The sequence below is a fragment of the Branchiostoma lanceolatum genome, chromosome 1 (assembly GCF_035083965.1).
Source record: "Branchiostoma lanceolatum isolate klBraLanc5 chromosome 1, klBraLanc5.hap2, whole genome shotgun sequence".
NCBI lineage: Eukaryota > Metazoa > Chordata > Leptocardii > Amphioxiformes > Branchiostomatidae > Branchiostoma > Branchiostoma lanceolatum.
In genome coordinates, this window is record NC_089722.1 from 24739619 (window position 1) to 24759023 (window position 19405).

The 19405-nt window shown below is 39.7% G+C and overlaps 1 protein-coding gene across 8 annotated transcripts; it reads left to right on the forward strand.

Moving 5' to 3' along the window:
- The first annotated feature begins 995 nt into the window (after window positions 1-995).
- Window positions 996-17920, forward strand: LOC136443734 (apoptosis-inducing factor 3-like). Of its 8 annotated transcripts, XM_066441090.1 has the most exons (23): window positions 996-1161; window positions 1731-1809; window positions 2134-2228; window positions 6185-6279; window positions 8597-8635; window positions 9019-9060; window positions 10085-10211; window positions 10471-10580; window positions 10780-10889; window positions 11354-11398; window positions 12234-12315; window positions 12683-12795; window positions 12921-13007; window positions 13168-13259; window positions 13620-13750; window positions 13921-14036; window positions 14240-14311; window positions 14506-14643; window positions 15178-15295; window positions 15883-15981; window positions 16249-16324; window positions 16620-16724; window positions 17109-17920. In XM_066441090.1, exons 4-23 carry the CDS (start codon window positions 6249-6251, stop codon window positions 17140-17142), a joined length of 1767 nt encoding a protein of 588 aa, XP_066297187.1. In that variant the 5' UTR covers window positions 996-1161; window positions 1731-1809; window positions 2134-2228; window positions 6185-6248; the 3' UTR covers window positions 17143-17920. The 8 variants fall into 8 exon arrangements, with proteins under 8 accessions (XP_066297187.1, XP_066297196.1, XP_066297226.1 ...); XM_066441099.1 differs by lacking the exon at window positions 1731-1809; XM_066441129.1 differs by lacking the exon at window positions 9019-9060 and having other exon boundaries at window positions 997-1161.
- The last annotated feature ends 1485 nt before the right edge of the window (window positions 17921-19405 follow it).

The following is a 19405-nucleotide window of genomic DNA, read 5'->3' on the forward strand; positions in this document are numbered from 1 at the left end:
TCTGCATTTGAAACACATGCACACGCGTGCGCCGGCACAGTCATTACTTATTACACACACACACACACACACACATACACACACACACACACACGCACACACACGCACACACACACACACACACACACACAGAGAGAGAGAGAGAGAGAGAGAGGAAGAGAGACTGAGAGAGAGAGAGACTGAGAGAGAGAGAGAGACAGAGAGAGAGAGAGAGAGACTGAGAGAGAGAGACTGAGAGAGAGAGAGACTGAGAGAGAGAGAGAGAGAGAGACTGAGAGAGACTGAGAGAGAGAGACTGAGAGAGACAGTTCATGTTGGAGAGGTCACCATGAAAACCGCGTAAACAAACTTGATCGATGATGAAAATACTTCAAGATCTTGAAGTTGAACAGTATATGGGTCACAATACAGTCATGTATGGGAAATTCTGTCTCGCTTTTGGAATGATCTATAGAGAAATTGACCTATATATGTATGTGGATATAGGAGTCAGACATGACAACAATACATAGAATATATCACTTTGTGTACCAGATAGGGTTAAGTTTGTCTTAGTAGTAATAGTCTGTAACAGCGCATCTCCGAGTCCGATTGAAGCAGACAGACAGACAGACAGACAGACAGGCAGACAGGCAGACAGGCAGACAGACAGACAGACAGACAGACAGACAGGAAGGCAGGTAGGCAGGCAGACATGAAAGAAAAAAGGGTGACAACAAAGTGGGGCTGGGAGGTATTCCATCCTTCGCAAGAGAGGTCCTCGGACCCTCGGACTCCTTTCAAATAAAGCGCCTTGGATACTTAGCTCTCGTTCTCAGGTTTAATTTTCAATAACCACAGAAGTATCAGAGAAATTTGTCTCGCGCGAAAGTTTCTCAAATAACTTTACCGAAGGCGAACAAATTTACATGAAGTATTATGATTTTGTCAATTTATTCAATGTTACTGTAATAGTAGTTGTTGCTCTACCTGAGAACGAGTTCTGACCTTTGACCTAAAGAAAAAAGAGTGCATTTTCCCCGGAAGTGACAGCTTGCTTGAGGATCGGAGAAAATAAACAAAACTAAATAGTAAATTCCGTCTTTTGGAGGGACTGCACGTGTTTCTGGACACGTTTAAACGCCGAACGACTGATCCGATAGAAGGCAAGGAATGTGGAAGGTCAGCAGAACACTCTTGTTATACAATAATATCGACATTTGCATAAATGTATTGTTACTCATGTCGACCCGTTTTTGATCCGTTGCCAAGTCAAGTGTCAACATTTACCTTTCTTCAAAGATCAAAGATCTGAGAAATTATCGATTGAACACAGAGCCTCAGTTAGAATACCAAGTTCTTTGAATCTTCAGTGAGCGTGATCATATAAACGTGTGAGCTCAAAATATTTTGAAAATTAAAGAGGACTTAGAAAATGAAAAAAAAAGACTCCCCCTCTCTGTTGATCAAACAAGGCAAATAATAAGAGGTGGCAGACTTCACCCCTTACCCATATAATTTGCTTTACGACCTTTCCACTCCAGCGGACAAAAATAGCAGCTCTAACTGAGTATGTATGTCAATGCTTCATTGTGTATATACACACAAACAAGGCACAAAACAATAACGTTACTCCCCTCAACAATGTTTCTGCCATCCCCCTACTTCGGGTTGTCAATGGAACAGTCCACAGTGTGTATACATGTTGTGTAATGACCCGTGACCTTTTATACATGTCATTTCAATTGAAGGGTGAAGACTATCAATGCAGTGTAGTGAATGGCAACTCATTTGTGTCAATGATTTATGAGGTTAACCTACAGCTTACAGGTACGACTATTCAGGAATCGTTTTCTTAGTAATCTTACTCCTTTTTTTGTTGCTCATTACAAATTGTTATTGTATAAATGGGGTAAGTCGGACACTATGTCAATTCAGTTGTATGTCAGCCCATAATGCTGTAGATCAGTGATTGTTATACATTACATCACTCGTGTATGCTTTGTTACTTTACAATAACTCAACGTACAACATGAAAACCTGAAGTGAGGTTAAATATACATGTACGTATGTGTTCCAAGACTTGCCAGGTTTGGCCGAATATTGCTGTTCCCTTGCCACATCAATGACTCAGCCTTTTCTGTTAACTATTAGCATCAGGTCAAACACATGACTTTGCTGTGAGACTGAGATTCACCTGAGATACATGTGAAAGGACAAAAAACTTTGTGGACTGAGTTGCGTGAAAGGTAGGTACAATCTACAATGATTTACTACCAGTGCATATGGGTATAACTATAAGGTATACAAAGTGCTAATGCTAATAGTAACAGCAGATTTGTAAAATTAGATGTAAGCTCAAGGTCTTATGACATGAATATGATGGATTGTTTTGCTTATCTGGTATCCTTGTGTTGACTGGTTTGTTGTGGATACTGCATGTCATTATATGCATATGTCCCTTATACTCCCTATAAATTACACGGTCAATTGACCTGCTTTTGTGTCACTATAAATCACTCTCAAGTCACTTTTCTTATCTTTTAATGTTTCGAGAAGATGAGACAAAATGCACATTTGTGTGTTCAGCTTTAATAAACAATGTATTTGGGGATAAAGTCCTTGAATCCTGTTAACATTATGTCAACTTGACATCATAGATTTGCTTTGCTGATAAAAGGTAGGTGTGGCTTGGTATGAAGCCTCCATTGAAAATTGCAGCACTTACAAGTTATCGATAATTGCCTGCTTTCATATGTAAATGAATGAATGGTCTATTTGCATGATGTACTAGAATGTTTATGCCAATGCTGATTAGGTACATAGAATCCCTCACATGGAGGATGTAACCTCATGCCAAACAATGCTGGAATGGAATGCAGCCTTCAGTTTCCCTTGAATAAAGTCTGCAATAGACCCCTTTCCAAATACCGCGGCCATTTTGAATCCAGGGCGCGCGCACGTGATTCGAGCGCGGGAAAAGTCAACACCCGGTAAGACCAAGCCAGCGGTAAGGCGTTCCCAGTAGAAACCAGCGTTGAGTCATCTTCGGCGGCGAGATGTTCTCCTTCTCGGTGAAATCCATCGATATATTTGCATGGCACAAGTAGATGATATTGTTGTGGACACTTGGACTAGATATCGGCCAGTAAAATTGTGAATTTCTGCTACTTTTCCACAGTTTCTGCCGGGATGTTGAACGCGCGCTACAGTGATAAAATGCTGATATGTTTACACCGCGTGCTTGTAATTTCCCTAATAATGTTAGCTAAAGTCGAGAAAAATCCCACAAAACATACACTTTTCGGATCATTTTAGCTTCGTTTAGGTATGAATATAACTCTTGAGTCTTTTGGCTGTCGTGACAATGCCAACATCATCTTGAAATTACGTTACTTTGAGGGAGGGTTTTGTTTTCCGTGCAGCGTTACATCGACTTCGCTCAGCAATATTTGACATTTCCGTTGAATGCAATCCCACAAAAAAAACAAGACGTGAAAATATAGACTTGAGTTCAATGTCCTTTTGGGTACAAATTTGGCAGCATTCCGGCGGCTTTTTGACGATCTTTTCGGATGCCAAGAATTTAGGCTTGAGGACTCCAAGTACGCGAGTGAAGTTGTGTTTTCCATTCTATCTGACGTTTCTTTAAATTATTTTGCGCGGCAATATTTCAGATATCTGTTGGCCGGATGGAACCCAAAAAACGTTAAATAATATTGACTTGAGGACTGAAGGACCTCCGGCCGATATTTTTCATTTTGTTGTGGGGTTTTATCCTGTGGAAATCTAAGATATTTCCGCAAAAAGTGATGTAATAAAACGCTCCAAAGAAAACACGCCCCCTGCTTCACTCACAAGTCGAGAAAAACCCCGTAAAGCATACACTTTTCGGGCTGGGATCCTTATAGCTACTTAGATAGAAATATACAGAATTTTACCGGTTGTGACTTCCCCTGGGAAAACGCGCGTTGAGAGGGGGTCGTGTTTCAGCTAGCCTTTCTTTCTTTTCTGTCTAGCTTTTCCTTTCTCTCTTGTTACATCGCTCCGCAAGCGATATTTGACATTTCCGCTGAATGCAATCCCACAAAAAAAGACCTGAAAATGTAGGCTTGAGCTAAAGGTAATTTTTTGGGGGAATTTAGCAGAATTTCGGCGGCTTCTTTTGACGAGTTTTCTGAAATATCAAAACCTAAAGTACGTGAGTGAAGATGGAGTGTTTTCACTTTGCGCCGTAATATCTTAATTTCCGTCGGATGATATTACAGAAGCGTGAAAATATAGGCTTGAGGGCTTTGCGAGTATAAAAATTTGACGGAACTTCGGTGGCTCCTTTGACTTTGACGATATTTCAGTGCCAAGATTAGCTTGATGAAGTTCGTGAGTGAAGCAGGGGGCGTGTTTTCTTTGTAGCGTTTCATCACATTACTTTTTGCGGAAATATTTTAGATTTCCACAGGATGAAACCCCACAACAAAAGGAAAAATATCGGCCTGAGGTCCTTCAGTCCTCAAGTCAATATTATTTAACGTTTTTTGGGTTCCATCCGGCCAAGAGATATCTGAAATATTGCCGCGCAAAATGATTTAAAGAAACGTCAGATAGAATGGAAAACACACCTTCACTCACGTACTTAGAGTCCTCAAGCCTAAATTCTTGGCATCCGAAAAGATCGTCAAAAAGCCGCCGGAATGCTGCCATATTTAAGGACATTGAACTCAAGCCTAGGCCTATATTTTCACGTTTTTTTGTGTGTGGGATTGCATTCAGCGGAAATGTCAAATATTGCTGAGCGAAGTCGATGTAACGCTGCACAGAAAACACGACCCTCCCTCAAACTAACGTAATTTCAAGATTATGTTGGCATTGTCACAACAGCCAAAAGGCTCAAGAGTTATATTCATACCTAAACGAAGCTAAAATGATCCGAAAAGTGTATGTTTTGTGGGATTTTTCTCGACTTTAGCTAACATCATTAGGGAAATTACAAGCACGCGGTGTAAACATATCAGCATTTTATCACTGTAGCGCGCGTTCAACATCCCGGCAGAAACTGTGGAAAAGTAGCAGAAATTCACAATTTTACTGGCCGATATCTAGTCCAAGTGTCCACAACAATATCATCTACTTGTGCCATGCAAATATATCGATGGATTTCACCGAGAAGGAGAACATCTCGCCGCCGAAGATGACTCAACGCTGGTTTCTATTGGGAACGCCTTACCGCTGGCTTGGTCTTACCGGGTGTTGACTTTTCCCGCGCTCGAATCACGTGCGCGCGCCCTGGATTCAAAATGGCCGCGGTATTTGGAAAGGGGTCTATTAGAAGAAGAAAGAAAGGTCGAAGGTCACATTCCTCCGATGCTGTAACCAAGAGATGTCCTATGTTGATACCCACTTACACATTGTATTATTGTACATTTTGTATAACAACAGTTTGTTCCCTCAGACCCTTGTAGTGCCTAGTGGCACATAAGGCAGTACTAGTAAGTTTCCTTGCTGTTTTAGTAGCAGGGTACATTTTTACAGGGAGGGGTTGCTAGCCCTTCCCCTTCAACACGGGACACCCATTTTACGTCCCTTTCGAAAGACGGGTGCAGCCCCAACTGAGATGCCCTTCCCAGGATTGAACCAGGATCTCCCAGTTACCAAATTTTAGTTAGAACCAGGAGCTCAACTGTGAGGCTGTCATGGCTGTTACCAGTACCAGTTGAGCTACAGGGACATCCCTGTACAACATTAGAGAGTAAAGGTTAGGATGGCTTTCATCGACCTAATTAGTAAATGTTGACAAGGTATTAAAGTTCAGCCTGATGAAGGTCAAGGTCTTAAGTTAGACTTTAGTTCAAGAGTTTAACTTGTCACAAAAAACAGTATGTTTCAAGTCTTGATATAAGAATCAACAATTTTTTCACACAAAAATTATTCTGAGATAAATATTACAATCACTGACATGGATTCATGATTTTTGTGAGAAAACAAGAACAGTACTGGTATATCAGACTAATCTGATCATTTTGAAATCATGGCATAGCTTGCCTGACATTCCTTTGTTACCATGGTTTGTACTTCACTGATGATGTCACATGCACCCTGGTCAGCACTCAGATTCCCCAGTGTATCCTTGAAGCAACTTTGTTCTGCTCTGTTGCAAACAGAAGCCAACAGGTGGTTTAACGTGTGCTGATACCATACTTTTTTGCAGCAACTGTATTCCTGCAGGGCCAGACCCACATTTGCAAGCATTGCGTGCAGGATAGGCCGACAAGATGGGATCCTTGGTGTCTAAGAAGGGATCTGGTAAGTCACCATTATGACATTAGACCAGTGTTCTCGCCAGCGCCCGTCCTCCCGTCATTTGACGGGTTTTTGACAAAATTTTTGCCCAACCCGTCATTTTTAATGGACAAAAATCGGTGTGTAAAGATATTTAGACCAAGTTTAGACAGAGCTTAGAATTTTAAAAAACTCCAGAGGATCAGCGGAAGTTCGTGACGAGGGCAATCTAGATCATTTCTAATGCCTCGGCTGGCGACAACCCCAGCAACACACAGAGAGCGCCGTGGTGGTTGCCCATAGTAATATTTGGTGGCCGCAGAAAACTCGGCGTCATGCGCCGCCCTCCCCACTACAGCCGGTCGCATCAGGCTGACGTTTATTTCTGTTTTGTCCCTCTCGGTTCACCGTCAGTTATTGTCATCAAAGAAGCCTTAAAATTCAGAAATACTCCTATAGCTATCAGGCTTTCTGTAATCTGTGTAAACAGTATCAAAGTTTGAAGCCGCGGCGGCTGATTTACATGCGATTTCTTCCCGCAAGAAATGGTAAACAGGCGTCAGATATTGTAAACCACCAATCACAGCGCACGTCTCCGTCGCGTCAAGAAAAAACGACCAATGACATGCGACTCTCGCTACTCGCGAGATTTCAGCTAAGCGTGAATTTGCGAGATGTTAGGGGAATGGCGGGAATCGCAAGGATCGCACGACGAAGTGGCTGTTGGAAGGCTTGAATCGACAACTTTTGAACACATTCAGTGCAGTTACCGGAGAAATTAACCTCGGAAAACATGAGACAAAAAAATGGACGTCTTTATTGCATTCTTTCTCAAAGTAGGGTGTCAAATTCCTCATTATGTTCAATAATTATAGGGCGCATACGGAGCAAGTGTTGAAAAGTTGTGTTTTATTTTTGCCGACTTATTCTGTGTGCATTTTTTGTAGGACGTAGCTGATACGTAATAAAGTTTTGTTGTGCTAAATTTTCTTTTCTTTGCCGATCGTATACAACATAGAAGTGTAGTTTTTGTGTGAAGTTGTGAACATTCGATATTTCCGCGATGACCCGGCACGCCTCCCCCAAAAAATTGAGCCTGAAACCCTTGTGTAATTTTTCACCGAAAGAGATGTCAGTAAACTAAGCTTATTCTACCAGGAAATTTGCCCCTCAAAATGCAGGAAATAGCGTTTCAGAGGGTCTAGATCTCAAAATTTCCCTGGGGGGAATACCCCCGGACCCCCCTAGAATGGTCACGCCTCCGGGGCGACGCCTCGCGCCTTCGGCGCTCGATATGTTCTTCCCAGAAGCAAAATTGAAATGACGGGTAAAAATTTCAGGCTGGCGAGAACACTGCATTAGACACTTCTCAGACTTGGTTTTAACTGCAGATTATGTATAAGGAATGCTGCATGAAAACTGACTGTGGAGCATTAAAAGATTGCTTGACAACCGAGATACAGCTATTCCAGGATTTTAGAGTTGACATGAGATGTAAGAATTATCAACTTACAGTGACAATTCTTATTGTATGAAATGTTAGACTCCTCCCAGGATTATGATATTTTAGCTAAGGTAATACTAGTATTCATCATGTATTACATTTTAGATTCGAACAGCATGGCATTCTTTCCTAGAAATTTAAGATGAAAAAATTAGTTGGGTTATGTTGTTGTGTCTGTCATTTTCTCAAGGACACTGAATTGTTTAGTTACGGCTTCAGTAACATGATATTTTGTTTCCCTTTGATAAGCATCCACCTGTACATGTGGTTTACACTGGAATTCTAATGTTGCTTGTAGACACAGTCTGTGGTTTCAATTGTTTTTCAAACTGTGCCAAATTATTATACGAAATTTGGCTCTATTAATGAAGAAATACAGGACAGAAATTATTCTAGTTTAAATATTTAGCAATGAAGAATCTGTGAAAGAGAGTGAGCCAGGTATTCGTTCAAAACACCAAACTCAGTCAGGCAGGTAACTACATCACTTGTGTCACCAGATGGCATTACTGTTGCCAATGACAACCAGGTCAACAACCTTTTTGACGTAGCTCACTTCAAGAGCACAGGCTTTAGTATGATGATCATGCCCTGTACATTGTGTATGCTAGGTGTAATTTAGGGTTAGGCCGTTAGAACAAGGTCTGAGGTATTTAATGTTATACATATATTCAAAACCCTCCTTGTGTCATAGTTTTGCTTTAAGAATCCAGTTGGTCTTGACACCTATATGGAATACTCAATCAATGATATCAGAAATGTTGCACACACAGTAAAATAGATTTAATGCATGTTGTGAGTTTATTTCAATAGTCCAAACTTGTTGTTTTTCCATAGCTAACATCACTGTACCTGGAAGAAATAAAAGTTCAAAGGGTGAGATACGGTTAGCATGGTCACTTTGCACACAATTGATTTAACCACCACTGTTTACAGCAATGAACTGGCACTTTTTCAAATTTCACAAAATCAGCAAATCAATAATCAGTCCAAGAATAATTGCTTCTTTCAGTGATGAATGAAAAAATCATAAACAAAAATCAGAACATCATTCCTAGATTTTTTTTTATTGGCAGTATCCCTGATTTTGAATTAAGCTGTATACTGATACAATTACTCAGAACTCAGAATCATTAGATTTTATCCTTCAGATGAGCACATTCAGCTATATTTACACTACCTATCCCTACATTGCCATAGTCAAGCTTATATTTTTATGCTTTGAATTAATCAGATTGGCAAATATTGCACATTTTCAGCTTCTCCAAGCAGCAAGCCTCAGGATGATCAAGGAGAAAATTGTATGTTCTTAATGGCTAGCCTCAAAATAGGCACATTTCCTACAGACAAAATCTTTCTGTTTCAGACCATGATTCCAGTGTTTGTGGGCATTGTCAGGGCTGTTCCATTGTAGGCTTTGGATGCAATTAGTAACACTGAGGAAGGATACAAAAATATGCATCAAGTTATAGAATTAGTGTAATAAGAATGGTAAAGAAAATTGGAACAGCCTTGAGGTCCATTGATTCCCTGATACAGAAGTTTTGTGGGTAGGAAATCTGCTGTGTTTTGAGACTATCCCTTAAGTCTGTCAAGTGACTCACTAGTTGAAATCTGTTTGATTCTAACTGATTAATTATCAAAGAAACTAACGCATTTGCAATCGACTCACAGGATCTGCATGTGTCAACTACTGATCAGCACGTCTATGTTATAACAAGTTAGTTGATTTGAGCATGGCGCTAACTTGGATCATTGCAACTACTAAACATTGTGTTAAGAACTAAGCTTCAACCCTGGCTACCTTTTCTAGTATCAAATATATACTCTATTAGCAGACAAGCTGTAGTGTATTAATGGGTCAGACCAAGACATACAAAACTGGTCAGGTAGGCCGGAGGTGAAGCTAATGTCCATCTAACCAACTTCTAATCTTTAGATCATAGATTTACTTTCAAACTGTTGTGGTTTTATTGAGTATTGTTAGTTAATAAATGTCACAGAAAATGAATTGATTTAAAAACATGTTCTCATTAAAGTGCATTCAAAGTAGCCTCTGCCAGCTGGCTCAACAGATCGCTGGAAAAATAGTAGAAATTGGCCAAATAGACAGATAACATACCTGATGAGTTACGTCGCAAATTGTAACTCCTTTAGCGGACTAACTCATCAGGCATGTTATCTGTTTATTTTGCCAATTTCTACTATTTTTCCAGCGACCTGTGGAGCCTGGTAGAGGCTACATTCAACGTAAGTATTTTGAAAACTCACAAAAATCAACTGTGTAATTCATTATGAACTCTATTTTCCTTGTTTGAATCTCAGCTGACATCTCAGGTAAGCAGGGAGGTACCAACTCTTCTGAAGGGGGAGCCAAGCCCCTCCCTCCCCCAGATGTGGGCAAGCCCATTGAGGTGAAGGTGTGCAAGGTTTCTGACATGCAGGATGGAGAGTAAGTCATCATATGTCATTCCTTCCTTCCTTCCCTCCCCCTCCTCCCTCTCTATCTCTTTCTTTGATTCCATCAGTCTTTAATCCTTTATTCCGTTCCTTTTCCTTTTTGTCATGTTTCCTTTAGTTTCTCAAATTTTTAAGAGAAGCGCAATTTGAGCAGACTATAGATACGTTCATAGATATGATCATGACCTTTGATTGATTGGTTTCTTTTCGTCAAACTCCTGGTGATGGTTCCTTGCTGCTGTGTTTTTCAGGATGCGTGAAGTTGATGTTGGGGGAGGGAAAGCACTACTCATCAAGGAGGATGGAGAATTCAGTGCTCTTGGCCACAAATGTACCCACTATGGGGCACCCTTGGTCAAAGGTAAGGCTTTATAATGTATTTCATATGCGTGTGCAATTTTGGCTGAATTACAAAGTATCTGTCACAGGAATTCAGAATATATGTACAGTTGTATTTTAGTGATATTACTATTGAACAGATTTGAATAGGCTAGTTGAGATTATTACTATTTGCTATTGGAAATATATTCATGTTTGATTATATCTCTCCCCTTGCCCAGGTGTACTGTGTAATGGCAGAGTGAGGTGTCCGTGGCATGGAGCATGTTTTAACGCCAAGACTGGAGACATCGAAGACTTCCCTGGGCTGGACAGTCTACCCAAGTTTGAGGTTAGCATCTGCATAGCTTTTAACTTTGCACTGCAACTTCAGGTTGACTTGACTGTAGTACATTGTACAAAGTTATGAACAGCGCTATTAAGCCACTTCAATATAGATCACAGTCGAGTGAATGGAGAAATATCAAGGTCATATCAGCCACATTGCTATGTCAAGAACTATCAATATCACAGTTTGTACATTGCGTTAAGATGTAGTCTGGAAGTGCTGGTCTACATTGCACTGTGCATGTGATTCATGAAGTTTAGCTGTACAAATTTGAATAGCAGTGCTCTTTTCTACTCATGACTTTATAAACGCACACTTTTATATAGCCAATGACAAATATTTCTAGAAAAATTTGATTGTCTAAGACACAGTCATGTGATAAGGTAACGTAAGGTGTTGAAATCCAAGATTGTTTTGAATTTTTGTTAGGATAGATGTATGATTTCTTTTATATCATCTTTTTCCAGGTCACAGTGGAAAATGACAACGTGGTTGTGAAGACAAATAAAAAGGTAATAGTCACATTAGGAATGACTGTATCTGCCCTTATTGATACAGAATCTGATACATTTTTTTTTTTTAGTATTATCTAATACTAGTACTATTAGCATGGTTCCGAAATGTCAAATAGAAAATGAACTCTGCCTATTGCAATGACAACGATTGTAGACTGTAATGTCATGCATATGCGGGTAATGCTTGAATACCTTTACCTTTACCCCTACTTCATCTTACCTTCTGTCTGAATCTTTATATAGGCTTAGTCTATATTGTGTGTGTGTGTCATAATTCTTACTTATCTCAGCCAGCTCACCGCCCATTTTAATAACATAATGTCCTTTTACACATGCTTCCCTTCCCCCCCCATTCAATCTGAAGTATGTTAAGTGTGTAAGTATGTACACTTCTCAATAAAAGTTACTTATTGACTGTCACTGTCATCCTCACAACTGCATAATATACATACTACAACAGTACAAGGCAAAGACAATAATTACCTTCTAGCATGACTTTCATGAAGTTCATTATCCAGGTTCATACAGCTTAATTTGTAGTTTATTGTCCAGTTTACTTTGACAAGGACAAGGTAATGTTGTGCTATATGATTCATAAACATAAATGATTGCTCTGGGAAGACCAATTCATGCTTCTGGCTAGCTTGACAGTACATAGATCTATCTTTAGCATTTCCAAAAGAAGGAATGTTATAACAGTTACAAAAACTGTTTGATTGATTGATTAAATATCAAGGCGTCTATATTGGTGGGAAGTAAATGCATCTGAGTGATATTAATGTCACATTTACTTCTGGTTGCATGTTAAGGTAACTTCCCCTTATTTCTTCAGGTTCTTGAGAAGCCCAAGAGGATGAAGGAGATGTCTTGTCACTCTCCAGACAATGACACAGTGTATCTCATTGTAGGAGGAGGTAGGAATAAGTCCTTATCAAATACAGTCATGTACACTGTTCCAGAATCAGCAATGTAAATTACTGGTCTTATCACTTCTCTGATATGTCACCATATACAAAAATCTTCAATTGTTGCCATGCAATAGTCACAAGAAATTTCAGAAAATTAACAGCAGATAGATGATGAGAGTGTCTGCTGTGAGTCATGATATGTCATGTTACTAGTAATTAGTCTACTTTGGTACATTAATATATAACGGTAGTCTATGTTCTTTAACTAAGTTTAAGTTCCACTCACACACTGCTGTACATTAATATTGTCATGTCATCACACATGCACTGCTCTACATTGATATTGTCATGTCATCTTATCACTGCTCTCTAGGTGGCGCTGCCATAGCCTGTGCAGAGACCCTCCGACAAGAAGGTTTCAAGGGGAAGGTTGTCATGGCAACAAAGGAGCCACACCTACCATATGACAGACCCAAACTGAGCAAGGTAAAACTAGCACTTAATGAATATTATTTCTTTGATTTCTATTATGTTACTGTTGGCGCAATTGTTGTTGGATTTTGTTTGTGTTTCATATCTAACAGTTTCTGTAATCTGCCTTACCCTTTCAGGCCCTAGATTCCACAGGAGAGGCCTTGGCACTCAGGGACAATAACTTTTTCTCAGTGTATGATATTGAAGTCCTAACAGAGAAAGAGGTAAGACAAATGCTTGGGAAACATATAAATTGCTGGATTTTTTTAAAACTATCAGTTACTGTAGGTTTTAACCACCAGTATCATCAGTGCAGTCAATCAGTCTGAGTAAGACAATACATTGCTGGGGATGTATTTCTTATGGAGTCTTTCTTGATTCTAGGCCACCTCTGTGGACTGCCCCTCTAAGGTGGTGACATTTGCAGATGGACAGACAATAGCTTATGATAAACTCCTCATTGCAACAGGTGGCAAGTAAGTTCTGATGGTCTTTTTCCATACTCCTGAAATATCATTTTTTTCAGAGTACTATTTATCATGGTCTGAAAAGTCTCTAAATTTGGGAACCATGAGATTATCTACACCTGAATGTTGATCATCAATATGTTAGTATGTCAGGTAAGCCAAGGATGGACATGGTAAAAAGATGTGATGTAATTATTGTGGCATTATAGCATATTTGAAAGCCTTATCCCTACCATTATGGAAATGATATGATTATGAATGTCAATGAGTATGTTATCAAGTCTTTGGAAAGTACAATGGAGTTTAGTTGTACTTGTGCACTTGAGGCACAACATATTACCTCTAACAATAACCCCCCTTCTCCCTCAGACCACGCCCCTGCACCTCTCCTGGCAGTGACCTGCAGAACGTTTGCCTGCTCCGCAGCCCTGCGGATGGGAACTACATCTCTCAGCAGGGCAGGGGCAAGAATGTGGTCATTGTGGGAACAAGTTTCATCGGTAGTATCTTTTCTACACCACTAATTCTAGCACTGGTTTTTGTGACAATATTTTCTACACCATTTCTGAAACAGTTTTTTGTGAGAACAATGAAACAAAACATACTTTTGCAGTTATAAATCATTGATGTAGTTTAAAAATTTACAGTTTTGTTTCTCTGTCTACATCAGGTATGGAGGTAGCAGCATACTTTGCAGGGAAGGCATCGTCAGTGTCTGTTGTGGGGGTCAGCAGTACTCCGTTTGGCAGGGTCCTGGGGGAACAAGTTGGCAGTATACTGAGGAAGGTAAGTCCTAACCTAATCTACCTTAACCTTCTCCCTGCTGCCTAACCCCATAACCATTTCAAATGTGGCACCAGAAGGCTCCTCCAGGAGGGAACTGGTTAAACAACTGTTCTGCCACCATTTTGCACTCTTTTGAAACCTGTGCCATCATTTGACAGTCCAAGGATTGGACAATCTAATTTTTCTTGTTATGTTTTTTGCAGATGCATGAAGAAAAGGGAGTGAAGCTCTACATGAACAGTGGGGTGGTGGAATTCAAAGGGGAAAATGGCAAAGTAAGTAGAGAATCACATTTCTGAAACAGATGGTACGCTTGTACCTTTTGCATGCAATAAATAAAGAAATGAATAAATTTGATATCATCAGTGATTCGAAGTTTGAATAAAGGTTTGAGTGTAGAAGATTTCTCTCTAAATATTGTCGCACATGTATAAATAGTCATGTACATTTTGTCCATTCCCTCTCCTAGCTGAAAGAAGTGGTACTGCAGTCTGGGGAGACCATCCCAGCAGACTTGTGTGTTGTTGGCATCGGGGTCACACCCAACACTGAGTTCCTCAGCGACAGTGGTATTGAGATGACCAATGGGGCCTTGGATGTCGACAAGGTAATAACTTGTAAAATATAAAACTGTAGCCATTGTTTATTTCCCAGTATGCGTACTTTCAAAGGATGAGATAACTGTAAATTTAAGTTCGAGTGGGGGTTTTTTCGCGCTAAGGGGAAAATGGAGTGTTCGCGGTGTTTTTTAGTTTGTGGCAGCGCTATAGTCACATACTGCTACAGTATTGGACAAAAATAAACGTAAAACCACCGTGAACATTTCTGCATTTACAGTACTATGAAATGATACGTAGATCAGCGTCCCTGCGTTTGGACCACAAGGTCCTGATCTCAAACCCTGGTTGTTGTCACTCACCTGACTTGCAAGCTCCTGGAAAGGGTAGCAGTCCTTTTGATGGAATTTCATACCTTGCCCATTTCACTTGTTAAAAAGAGCGCAAGTCGAATTTTTCCATACCTTAAATCTGTACATGCTATACATGCTGCCTGACGTTCTTATCTTGACCCATTGGATGTTTTGTTATGAGTTGGAGTGCAAATAGACACATTTCCATTTCTGTATCCATCTGTTGCCCAGACTATGCAGACCAGTCAGGACCATGTATTTGCTGCTGGTGACATCGCACACTTCCCACTTCCTATGGCAGATGGGGAGAAGGTTTCCATTGGACACTGGCAGCTGGCTAAGGCACATGGTGAGAACAACAGAATTTCTTATGTTTTTAATCTAATATGAGTTAAAAAAACTGCCTAATTTCTAGCTGTTGTAATTTAAAGTCTTGGTCACTGTGATTTGAGTTATTTACTTGTTATCAGATTGTGTTACAGAAATTTGATTAAGCACTTGCTCATTGTGACCATCATGGTCGACCATTAAGGTACTGTAAATGCATGTAAGTAAAACATTCGCGTGTTTTTTTATTTCGCGCTAACGCGAGAATAGAATGTTCGCGGCAGCGCTATAGTCACATGCTGCTACAGTATTGGACAAAAATGTTTGCGGTGGATTTACGGTCGCCATGAAAACTGTGAACATAAAACCACCGCAAACATTTCTGCATTTACAGTAGTTTGTATGTATGTTTTGAGGGTGGAGGGTGGGTGGGGGAGGAGTTAATACATTGTATCTTCTTGCAACAGTGTCTTCTGATTAACCTGTTTTTTGGGGGGCTTTTAGCTCGGTGCAGATTTTTCCCCCCAAATCTGTCCCCTGCACCATCTTCCTGGGCTGTCCTATATGTACATGTTGTCTCATGACACATTTTTGTCCCATTGTCTCCAGGTCGGTGTGCAGCTCTGAACATGCTGGGTCAGGGTGTTGAGTTCAACAGTGTCCCCTTCTTCTGGACCATGCAGTATGGCAAGAGCCTCAGATATGCGGGTACTTGTACTTATCCCCCTTGTTACCTGTTTCTTTCCTTTTAAAATTGTGAAATATATGGACTGATGCTGTAGCAACTGGTGGTAACAAACCATTATAAGAAAATGACATTTTTTCTCATGCCATGGGTAGCTTGAATTTGGTTACATGCCCTCCAATGATATCAAGACCTTACCGACCAGCTTAACAGCAGTCAGTATTGGCATGTTATCAATACTCAACTGAATACATGATTTTCCTATATGCATTCTGTTGTTCCTGGTGCAGGCCATGGTGCTGGATTTGAGGATGTTGTGATAGAAGGCAGTCTGGAGGACATGCAGTTTGTGGCCTACTATGTCAAGTAAGTTCTCACTATGATACAGCACATCATATACAAAGGGTTTGATATCAAAATGATAATGGCAGGAATAGAAATGAAATGGACCTATTTGTGTAACCTGTTACATTTGTACTTTGGGATATAAGAAACATCAGATATAAGAAACATATCAAGGTGTGAATGAGAATGGTATGTCCCTTTTGCCATTTTTTGTGCCCTGATTTCAATATCTTTAAGTGTTATATTATACACATGAAAGATTACAGTGCAATGTGCACCAGACTGATTTTGCAATGATGTGCCTGTCCTATCCCAGGGGAGATGATGTGTTAGCTGTGGCCAGTATGAACAGGGACCCTGTGGTGGCGCAGGCTGCAGAGATCATGCACTCTGGAAGGACTCTCTCCAGGGCAGATGCAGAGTAAGTTAACCTGTCAAATTTATTCTATTGTTTAAGATATGCATGTATTGCCACATAGTTGACAAGATTATAGTGATTCTTTCAAAGCCTTGACTAAAGCAAAAATAAAAAATAAAACAAACTATAGATTCACTGTGATGATGTCATCAGAAAATCTTTTAGTTCTCCTTCTGATTTTGTCGCATAAGTACTTTTTTGTAAAGGTTAGACATCCAGGTAATCAAGATTTAAAGACGTTTAATCTCTACAACTGGACAAGATTTTCGGACGTGACACTTAAGAAGAGTGATGGATCTTGTCCAGTTGTAGACATTGAATTGTTTTTAAAAGGTACTTGTATTGTCCATCTGATTTGATTTGTTTTTGATAATCTCTATCTTTCAGGGCTGGATCAGACTCATGGAAGTCTCAGCTGTGAAGAGCAGACAAGGAACACTGATTGTGACTGCCTTACTGTGGCTAGGCGCTGGCCCTTGCTCTTCTTACTGGTAGTATTGTCTGCAAGGCAGCATGGTCCACAGCTACCGTTTCACCTTTTTGTGATTCTAGACATCAAAAATTGATGACGGATTATGTAAATAGTTTCATGGCACTACTACTGGTCAAGATCAGAAAGTATTTTTGATGAAAGAATTCAATCTTGACAGCACTTTGTATATTCATAAGCATACAATTGTAACATATTGGTATGAGCTAGAATTTATGACTCTCACAGATTTATCTCTATTTTGGAAGATGTCACTATTGACAACAGTAGTTAAATCACAATGATTAATAAAATTGAATTGCCATGTTCATTTCACTGCTATCAATGCCCATTTTATTTTCTACTACATGTATTCACTTTCTCAATTCAGCTTCATCTAACTAATCTAAGGATAAATCTTTTATTTGCAAATATAAGATAGAATTTTCCACTGTGGTCTATCATGAAGATGTACCATCTATTATAGAAATATGGTTGGAAAGTGATTTAAAGTAATATTTACCTAAAGATATCATGGTGATATGCAAGAGAAATTTCATCAGCCCTATTTACACTTCAACAATAGTGCCATCCAATGCAATGTCCAATATATGCCTTACAAAGAATTAGCTGTTTGGCAGCAATACGCTTGTTTGTAAAAAAAACACAAAAAAAACCTACATACATGTGTACATGTAGAGATGTTTGGAGAATAAAGAATCAAATGCCACTAAGTCTCTGTTGCAATAGTTTTTTTCATAAGGCTACACCAAGTAATTTTTATGGATGACGTCCTTTGGAGACCCTAAATCTAATGCGAGAGCGCGAAAAAAAACAAGAAGGGCCGAAAAAAATAAGATGCCTAGATTTGAAATATGATAGTTGACGACACATGTTAGGACACAAATTGAATGAGAGAATCATAGTGTAACAACTAACAATTCTTTTCTTCATCATGAAAACAGCAATAATTTGAATAAATCAGTTGAAGTTGAACAGCAGTTGTTGTCCTGTCCTGTTTCTTTCCATATCCCATTGATTTTGCAGGCCTGCAGAAACATAGTATATTAAAACGGAAGTCTTTGGTCATAGTTACAGGAAGCGGAAATTCTTGGGTTTTTTTCTGGGAACAGATTAAAATCAATGCGCGCAGGGACGTCATCCATAAAGATTACTTGGTGTAGCCTAAAACAGATACATGTTCCAGGGCCCTGTCAATTTTCTGTATCTTGATAGACAGCTTTAGAATGCCACTGCAAGAGAGCAAATACTTATTTTTGCAACTTCTTATTTCATAATTAGGCCGTCTTGATTTGATCATATGGATGACATCTGCACGCTCATCAATTTTCGTCTGTTTCCACACAAAAAATGTTTTCAGCAATACGGTAAATCGTACAAAGTAGCTGGGAAATGAGAAAATGTATGCTGTAAATTTTTGGAAAACGGACACTAATATCGTAGAATGCCAAAGTCTAAGAAGAAGATGTGAAAGAACAGAAATGAAGAATCTATTACTTCGTATTCCATACTCTCTATGTTAAGTTTTATTAATCCTTCCTGACCTTGTAGATTTCATAATGAAGGCAACTTTTTTTTGCCAAACTTTTTTTATTCGCACGCTCGCATCAGTTTTTGGGTCCCCAAACGATATGTAATCCATATGATCAAATCAATATGGCCTTTGTCAATACCTTAAGCACAGAATTTCTGTATCTATAGTTTTGAATTGCTGGTATATGACCGCCCTTCCGCGTAACACACCAACTTGGACCAAGTTTTTACACAACGGAAAGTGTTTCACCTTTTTCGAGATCAATTGCTCTTTCCCTTCTCCTTTTTCACTTTCTATTTACCCGTTGCTGGGCGACGGGTGATAAACAAGGTGTAATGACACCCGAAAACCGTTGCGTCATCACATTGTGTTCACGTCAAGGCTACTCGATCTTCCCCGTTTTGGGCGCGAAATGGTTTGACCCGACAGGGGGCTCCCCGGAAGGACCAACCAGCGCCGTCTCCACCTAAGAATTGGGGGTTGTTGCAAGAAAAATTCTCAGACTCTAAAAGTAATTATTTCGTTAGGGCTCATCATGAGACGAACAAGAGTCGGATTAGACCACACAAAAGCTGTGCTTCTAGACTAAACCACTCGAGGACTTTTTCTTGTAGTCATTAGGTTGACGAACACATTCACTAAAGCGTTGCAATGTCTTGT